General features: G+C 55.3%; 1 protein-coding gene across 1 annotated transcript; it reads left to right on the plus strand.

The window, feature by feature from the left end:
- The first annotated feature begins 315 nt into the window (after positions 1 to 315).
- On the plus strand, positions 316 to 6,906 carry HELT (helt bHLH transcription factor). The gene is made up of 7 exons (XM_017506888.2): positions 316 to 344; positions 484 to 613; positions 4,110 to 4,269; positions 4,855 to 5,021; positions 5,452 to 5,556; positions 5,812 to 5,908; positions 6,308 to 6,906. Exons 1-7 carry the CDS (start codon positions 316 to 318, stop codon positions 6,802 to 6,804), a joined length of 1,185 nt encoding a protein of 394 aa, XP_017362377.2. The 3' UTR covers positions 6,805 to 6,906.
- The last annotated feature ends 1,655 nt before the right edge of the window (positions 6,907 to 8,561 follow it).

Raw genomic sequence — 8,561 nt, forward strand, 5'->3', positions numbered from 1 at the left:
CCTCTCTCTGCCACCTGACTGCACCAACAAGCATCTCCTGGCAGATTCTTCCTGGTGGCATCACTGTTGGATTGAGAGTACTCCTGGTGACCAGAGAGGACAGAGGAATTAAAGGTACTGAGCAAGGAAAGTCCAGAGAAGCTGCCAGCCCAACAGGCTGCTGCAGTGGGTACTGGGAGTGACTGTGGTGGAGAGCTGCGCTGGGGCCATCACTATGAGTACTTCCTTCTTTCTTCAAGCGCACGTTTGTAGCAGGCAGGATCGAGTCCGTTTCTACCTGGAATTTCCAGCTTGGGCGAACTGTTGGTGCTCACCATGTGCCATTACCACTGGACTCGGGAAAGGTAGAAAAAGGGGTAAAGGGGGCGTAAGACACAGCCGATGATGCCTCTGACAGTGATCACACACGCCACGGGCAGCAGGCATCCCACAGAATGGCTGCCAGCCCTAATCACGGGGGTCTGACCAGCTCCTCTTTCGCAGTGACAGGAGGAAGCCAAGGCTGTCAGCCCTGGAGCTCACAAATGCTAAATGGGAGACTTCGGGCAGCAGCGTGCACCTGCCATCGGGCATCCCGGTCTCTGCATGGCTCCTCAGGGCCCTCGAGGGTGAAGTGGGGTGCTGGAGCCATTGCTCTGGTGGGCCCTTCCACAGAGAGCAGCCTGTGATCCTGCCCACTTCATAGCAGCCCAGGAGCTGGGCTCCTTCCAGGCCTCATCTTCCCGGCACCTCAGAAGTCAGGAGGGCCAGCCGGGCTGGTGTTTCCCGCTCTCAGCCAGGGCTCCTCACATTTGATGAAATCTCCAGTTCTGTTCATATGTCTAGAAAGTCTACGTGAGTATCTGAGGCAGGGTGGAGGGAGGGATTCGAAGTCACCCGGAACTCTGTCTTAGAGCAGTTTGGCTAAAGTTACTATATTCTTTTCTTTCCATCCAGCCCCCACCCCCAAGCCCACAGATCCTCAGTTTCTAAAAATTGGAAGGAAACACAAGAGAGCTCGCCTTTCAGTGTTTGCTATCTACATGTCAAACCTATGGAGCTAAAGGAATAGTATCAAACATGATAATAATCACTATTGTGATCACTATATTCTCCAGCAGAGGTCCTTAGATGCCAGGAGGCTAAATGCAGAGTAATATTTAATAAGCACTGTCTAACTTCCAAGCAGTCTTGCCTCCTAGATTTCTTTTGATTTCGATGCTAATATTTGAGTCCCTTGAGAACTGCTATGATGCTGAGGGGGTCCGTGCTCAGAGCCCTTCTCAGCCTCACATGCACTGGAGTACACAGCTGCCCAGTGGCACTACATGAGGTCACCGGGGCGCCCAAAGGCCCCCATTCATTTGCCTGATTTTGGTCAGTTTAACAAACTTCAAGAAGAATTACTGTGGCTTTTTCAGGGAGGCTAGATCTTTCTCAGGCATGAGGGAAAAAATGAAATGAGTGAGAAAATCATATAACAAAGTCAGGTGCGCTGCCTCACACCTGTAATCCCAGCACTTTGGGAGGATGAGATGGACAGATCACTAGGTCAGGAGTTCGAGACCAACCTGGCCAGCATGGTGAAACCCTGTCTCTACTAAAAATACACACACACACAGATAGCAGGGCATGGTGGCGCAAGCCAGCAGTCCTAGCTACTCCGGAGGCTGAGGCAGGGGAATTGCTTGAACCCGGGAGGCGGAGGTTGCAGTGAGCCAAGATCATGCCACTGCACTCCAGCCTGGGTGACAGAGCGAGACTTCGACTAAAAAAAAAATTGTATTACAGTGCAAACTCCACACTATCCTGTGAAACACAGAAAAGCCACCATAGGAGAGATTTGCAGACAAAATAAAACCACTAACTGCACGGTCCAGTCTTCTTTTAGGTGCCGTGTCTATATTTACTTCTATTTCAGTGGAGTGACCACCTGGTAACATAGCAGACATATTGTTTCCATTTTACAGATGAGGAAACTGAGGCACAGTAGATTCAGGACCATGCCTCAAGTCTTACTCAGTTGGGCGATGGGGCTGTGATCTCAACAGGCAGGCTGGCTGGCTCCCGCAACCTCAGCTCTTCCCTACTCTGCTCTCGTTTTGCCTGGAACTATGTCAGGGTCAGGGAACTCCTGATCATCACCCTGAGCAGAAGGGCCAAAGGGAAGACGGCTCTGAGGCGCCCCACTCTGGGGCAACGTGAGTGACCCAGGCCTGTGGGTCCGGAAGGGAAAAAGGAAACTCTTCCTTCCCCACCCTGAAGCGGTAGTCCTGGCGAGGCTGCGCACCTGCGCCCACTTCTCCACTCACCTGCCTTCCCTTGCCCCCTCACCTGCACAGGGCAAATTTTGCCCCTGGGCAAGCCTTGAGCCCAGCGCCGCGACCAAACCCGGGAAATTAAGCAGTGTGCATGGAATGAAATTTGGCTCGTGGAAGGTGCCTGCAGCTGGCGGTTAACACCGGCAGTAAGAGGATCAACGCCCGGGCCACTGGCTTAAAAATGGGGGTGGGAGTGCGAAGTGTGCGCGCTCCCTTTTACCCATTCACGTTAGTTAATTTGGATGATAAGGGTTCGTGTTTAATCCCTTTGAGTGCGAGTGAATATCCTGACATCGACAACCCCTGAGAGTGCACTGGCAGCGGCTGGCAGAGCAACCTGGGAGGGTGCGGATCTTGTCCAATCTGGCGTGAAGCAGAAAAGAAACGTCGTGAGGAGACGAGGCAGGACCGAGAGGGACACCCTAGGGGTGCGCGGTGCAGACCGAGCCCTCACACCTACCTCCCAGCCCGCCGCAGGTGGACAGATGGCTTCGCCGAGGCCTGGTACCCCAGGCCTGGCTCTGCGCCCTGGGGCTCCCGGGTCCCACCAGCGAGAGGAACGCCGCCTACTCACCCCTGCCAAGGTCTAATGACCCCAAGGGGGGCGCCAGTCCCTGCCACTGCCCTGCAGAGTAGAGAGACTTTAGACAGGGTCAAGGGCAGGCAGAAAACAAGAAAAATCTAAGAAGCAGTCTCAGCTGTTTCCAAATGGAAAAGATTAGAGGGGTGAGAGTTGGGTGGCTCTAGAAAGGGTCATAAAACAAAAATCATTTTTATCGTTTCCATCTGCAAGAAAGCTCACCGCCACCCATAACCCACAAGCTCGGAGCCCCCAGAGTGTGGGATCTTAGGCCGCAAGTGTGAGGAACGCCCGCCCCGGGGAAGGAGGCGTCCGGCAGCGGGGCCAGACTGCCCGCAGAGGCGCAGGCGGCCCAGAGACTTCCCAGCCGCCGCCGCCCCCCTCCTTCCCCTTGGGCCCGTCCAGCAAATTTCCTCCCTCGTTTCTGTTCGTGCCTTCCCTCCCTCCTCCTCCCCCGATATTTTCGCTTTCTAAAACCATAAAAAAGAGATCAACTTCCCAAACTTCACGGGGCCCTTTTCAGTGACAAATATTGATGCCCAAAGTGTCTGCGCTCTCCCGCCCCCAAACGTTAAGAAAAGACGCCCGCGAAAGGGAGACATAAAAAGTTAACAATGCTGTGAAAATATGTTTGCAGAAAATAGACAATCGTTGGATTAAACGTATTCAAGTATGAAATAATGCCTTTTTGTGTCAAAACTTGGGCGATGGGCGGGTACAAAAGTTCCCTGTGGCAGCTACTTGCTCCCTTTGTGAGCCGTGCGCTTTGGCGTCTCCACTTGGGCGCATTACTCAGAGCCCTCTAAGCGCGATTGTTTCTCCCTTTCTAATGACATTTACCGGATCAAAACATGCTGTTAATTCGATCAGAAGGCTTCACCCTCCCTGACAAAGCCACAATAATTTCTCCTGAAGTTTGTTAAATTGACCAAAATTAGGCAAATGAATAGGGGTCTGTAGGCGCCCCCTCTCGCAGGTGACGTCGCATAATGCTCGTCTGGGCCAGCTGCATTCCCCCTTTTCTTCTCGGCCCACTCTTCTCCGTGTTGCCCCCCAATCCTCCCACCCCCCCTTCACACACAAACACACACACACACATGCCCGCCAGTCTCTCCTCCCCCACCCTCTGGCATTATTAAAATTTAGCCCAATGAAACTATTCATACTTTTCAATGGACATTTTCGTATAGGATAATAGGCTACAAATTGAGCCTCTTCCCCCCGCGAAGAGGGAGCCGGAGGGGGGAGAAAAGAAAGCCAGCGACGTGGTCAGGGAGCAGGGGGGAGCGTCGCGTGCCAAACAGCGGCGGGAGGGGCGAGGCGAGGCGGGAGCCTCGTGTGCCAGCCGCAGCCCCACACCTGCCGGGATGTCCGGACAAATAAAGCGGTGTAAACAAAAAGGGGGGAGAAGGACGTGTCACCAAGTCGTGTGAGAAAAGCCTGGGAACAAACGGGGCGCCTCCGTCTCCAAGAGCTCTCCCTTGAACCCGGCGGAACAGCCTATTAAAGGCTTACTTAATTACTTTAATGACTCTGGACAGGCTTTAAAACGCACTCGGCGCTGGGACGGCGGGCTTGCTGGGATTTGTAAACAGGCGATCGTGTGAGACTCAGCGGTGGGACTAAAAGAGGCGACACTGTTTTGTGAGGGGCCTCGCCCCCCGGTGCCCGGGGCTGCTGCGCCCCTGCGCTCCGCGCCCGCGACTGTTGCAAGCGCTCGCTCGCCCGCCGGCCCCAGTTTACCGCCTCCTTTTCCCGCCCGGGCTGTTGCCATGCAAATGTTACTCCCGGGCCGATCACGTGTCCTTTGAAGGGCCACGTGGATTAACAAAGCTGATCTGCCCCCAGCTCGCCCCCCTCGGCTGCTAAATTTTTTTTTCTTAACTTCTTTAAAACTGGTCTTGAATGCATACATCCTCCAAACGCAGCTCCCCTAATCCTATGGAATAATTCAACTCGTGAATGCACTTGGAGCCCTAGATGACCGCTTTATAAGGCAGCCCTCGGAGTTGGGAGGCTGCAGTCCACCTGGGACACTCGAAGAGGCACACGACGCGGAAGAGTGGACGGGTGCTCCGCACCACCGCCTCTCCCGAGGGCGCGCACTGACCAGGATGTCAGACAAGCTCAAGGAACGCAAAGTGAGTCGGCTGAGCCCAAGTGGCACTTGCGCCCTGGTGGTGGAGGCGTCTGACTCACCGACCCTCTACTTGGCTGGACCGATGGCAGGGACGTGGCCACACGGGACTTTGCGTCTGGAGGAATCTCTAGTGGTTTGGGAAGGGGGTGGGATCGAGGGAGGAGAGTGATCAACCAGGGAGAAGTCATGCCCGGATGCTGGTGGCCATCTCCACAGGGTTCTGGGTAGGGTTGCTGGAAGGGGAGCGCGCCAGCGCGGGCGTGAGAGGGCAGAGGTCAACTGTCCCGAGTATGGCAGGCCGGGAGTCCCTTCCCAGGGCGAATGTGAGCAGTGTGCACGGCCAGAGAGGCGGTTAGCACGCGCTGCCAGAGTCATGCCTTTGACTACTTCCCGGGCAAAGCCATCCTAAACGTACAACCCTCTGTTCGCAGAGAACCCCAGTTTCGCATAAAGTGATAGAAAAGCGGAGGAGGGACAGGATCAACCGCTGCTTGAACGAGCTGGGCAAGACGGTGCCCATGGCCCTGGCGAAGCAGGTAACGTTGGCAGCCCGGAGCCGGGTGCCGCAGGCGCTGGGGAGGCCTCTGCGGCCACTCTGCGGAGACGCCGGAGCCTGCTGTCGCAGACTAGCTCACTTGCGGGCCCCTCCCAGGAGGGCCTGAGCGCGGGGCGAGCCTCAGGCGGCTCTGGCGCAGATCCGCAGCCGCGCCCACTCTCTGGTCCTCTCCAGATCCACAGTGCCCACCCAGCAGGCACTGAGCCGCTGAGAGGGGCTCTTCCTCCTTTTGCAGAGTTCTGGGAAGCTGGAGAAGGCAGAGATCCTCGAGATGACCGTTCAGTATCTGAGAGCACTGCACTCTGCAGATTTTCCCCGGGGAAGGGAAAAAGGTGGGCACAGGTTAGGGAATTGGACGCCCGGGCCGGGCTCCTGCGCCACCCAGAGACCTGGGGGCTGGGAGGGGAGTGACGGAGCGTTCCCGAGAGCTCTACTGGAGCTCCGCTCTCCCGGAGGGCAGGGCCCTCTCCCCACCCGGCGACTGGTTTCCAGGAAGGCTGGTGCCATTGCCTCCTCTCGGGCGGGGTGAGTGGGGTCAGGCTCTCAGGGAAAGGGGCCGTTTGCACGTGCTTTGCCAGTCTCTAAGACTGCGCAGAGGCGAGGGCGGGCCTCAAATGGGAACTTTTGGCCTGAAAATGTGATGGGAGGTGCCCTGCACCCGCCTTGGGCTCCCGTGGCGAAGGGGCGCACAGGGTGTGTCCTTCCTACGGGCGTTCTTCTTCCTCCAGCAGAACTTCTAGCGGAGTTTGCCAACTACTTCCACTATGGCTACCACGAGTGCATGAAGAACCTGGTGCATTACCTCACCACGGTGGAGCGGATGGAGACCAAGGACACCAAGTACGCGCGCATCCTCGCCTTCTTGCAGTCCAAGTCCCGCCTGGGCGCGGAGCCTGCCTTTCCGCCGCTGGGTTCACTCCCAGAGCCGGATTTCTCCTATCAGCTGCACCCTGCGGGGCCAGAGTTCGCGGGCCACAGCCCCGGGGAGGCCGCTGTGTTCCCACAGGGCTCTGGTCCCGGGCCTTTCCCCTGGCCACCAGGCGCGGCCCGCAGTCCCGGGCTTCCCTACCTGCCCAGCGCGGCGGTGCCTCTCCCGAGCCCAGCGCAGCAGCACAGCCCGTTCCTGACGCCGGTGCAGTGTCTGGACCGGCATTACCTCAACCGGATCGGCCACGCGCACCCCAATGCCCTTAACCTGCATACGCCCCAGCACCCCCCGGTGCTCTGACGCCCACTCGCCCTCCAGATTTCTCTGCGCTTTGGGTGCTGCTTAGGAGAAATGCTGTATATATTGTACAAATATTGTGTAAATATTGTGCCCCCAAAACACTGGGTGAGGAGAGGCAAAGAGCGAGTGAGTCTTCTGAAGGATTTCCCCCGGTAATAAACGTTTTCTGATAAAGACCCAAAGAGAGGGATTTATTTATTACTTTCTGCTCATCCGCAACCCATCCCCTCCGCGGTGCCAAGGGCGCATCGCTGACAGGGACCAGGGTAACGGCCCTCAGTAATTTGGTGAGGGGCCCGTTGCGGAGTCTGAGGGAGAGGGACGTTCAGTGGAGGTTCAGGCAGATATTCTAGGATCGCTTAAAGGCGGGATTCGCGGCTCCCTGGGCTTGCCCCGCGCGCATCCTGAGCATTAGCCTCAGAGAAAGAGGGAAGCGGAGAACGCTCTCCTTGGCTCTCAGGAAAACGCAGATTGAAAGACCTGCCCCAAAAGGACTTAGGCGGATTGCTGCAGCTGCGATCTGGGCGCGCTTCCTACCCAGAGGCAAGTGCCACACGCACTCGAGCCACACGCCCACGGGTCTGGAATGCGGCGAAGCCCGGGCCAGCCGGGTGCGTGGCTGAGGTTACAGTCTAAACAGACCTCTAAAAAATACGGGAACCAAGTGCAGTTCTGAGTTGCGGCTTAGAAGCAACGTCAGATGACAACTCGGTGCTGGAGGCTTCCGAGAAGCTGGCGTTGCCTTGTGCGCACAGATCAGGCCGGCTTGGGGGCGCTGGGCGACCCGGCGAGAGACGCCACCCGCCAGGTTAGGAGACGCCCCTTCGCCACCCCTCAGGGGATTGTTCCCTCCCCGCCACCCTCCACCGTTCGCCCACTGGTGCAGGATGGAACCCTGGGCTCTCCCTTTAGGCTTTCGGGCCTGGAGCGAAAAGGCCTCCTTATCCTTTCCCTGGTGGGATTTTTTTTTTCTTTTTGGTTTTTCATCTCGCTCCATCCACAACGTGGTGAGGAAACTTTGGAATCCAGGAGAGACTTGGCTAGTGGTCTTTCAAGGGTTTGTGATTTTCAGTTTCAGTGCATCTGTGCCTTATCCACAAAATAGCGATACATCGGCACATCTAAAACGGCAAGCTAAAATCCTGTTTCTCTAAGACTGAAAGGGCAAAATAGGGCTCACGGTTGTTTTATGTAAGTAGGTAAAATAAACAAGGTATCCAACTAGCGAAATTTGTGTTTGTGGGTATTTAAATTTTGTCTTTGAACTTTTGTTCCCCCATAAACTTTAATGCCTTTTAAATAAATGATTTGAAATTTGGTAGCACGTTTTTCTGTTTCCAGAGGCCATTTATCTAAACTGTGGTGATTTGCCTTCTCTCAGATCCGCTAGAGGACTGTAAATTAACTTATTCTATTTCTCTGGACAGGGTTTAAGAAAGCTCTGACCTAGACTGTTTGCTGAGGTCATGGGATGGGATGACCTGCAATTTGTAAACCATCAAACTTCATTATGCACAAACAGCCGAAAAAAAAAAAAAAGAAGCCCTCATTACGTTGCCCATCAAGTGAAACTTCCATGTATATATTTTGCCAAGAAAAATCTATAAACTTTAGAAAAGGTCTTGCACGTCAGAGGTTCTTGAAATATCTGTAAAATGTGAGCTCTCTCCTTTCTATCAAGTGGTAGAGCTGGAGCATGGAAGTGAGAGTGAGACCAGGCAGCCCTCCCGGGTAACAAATATACATTGAGCAATATG

The sequence above is a fragment of the Cebus imitator genome, unplaced genomic scaffold (genome assembly GCF_001604975.1).
Source record: "Cebus imitator isolate Cc_AM_T3 unplaced genomic scaffold, Cebus_imitator-1.0 Scaffold365, whole genome shotgun sequence".
Classification (NCBI taxonomy): Eukaryota; Metazoa; Chordata; class Mammalia; order Primates; family Cebidae; genus Cebus; species Cebus imitator.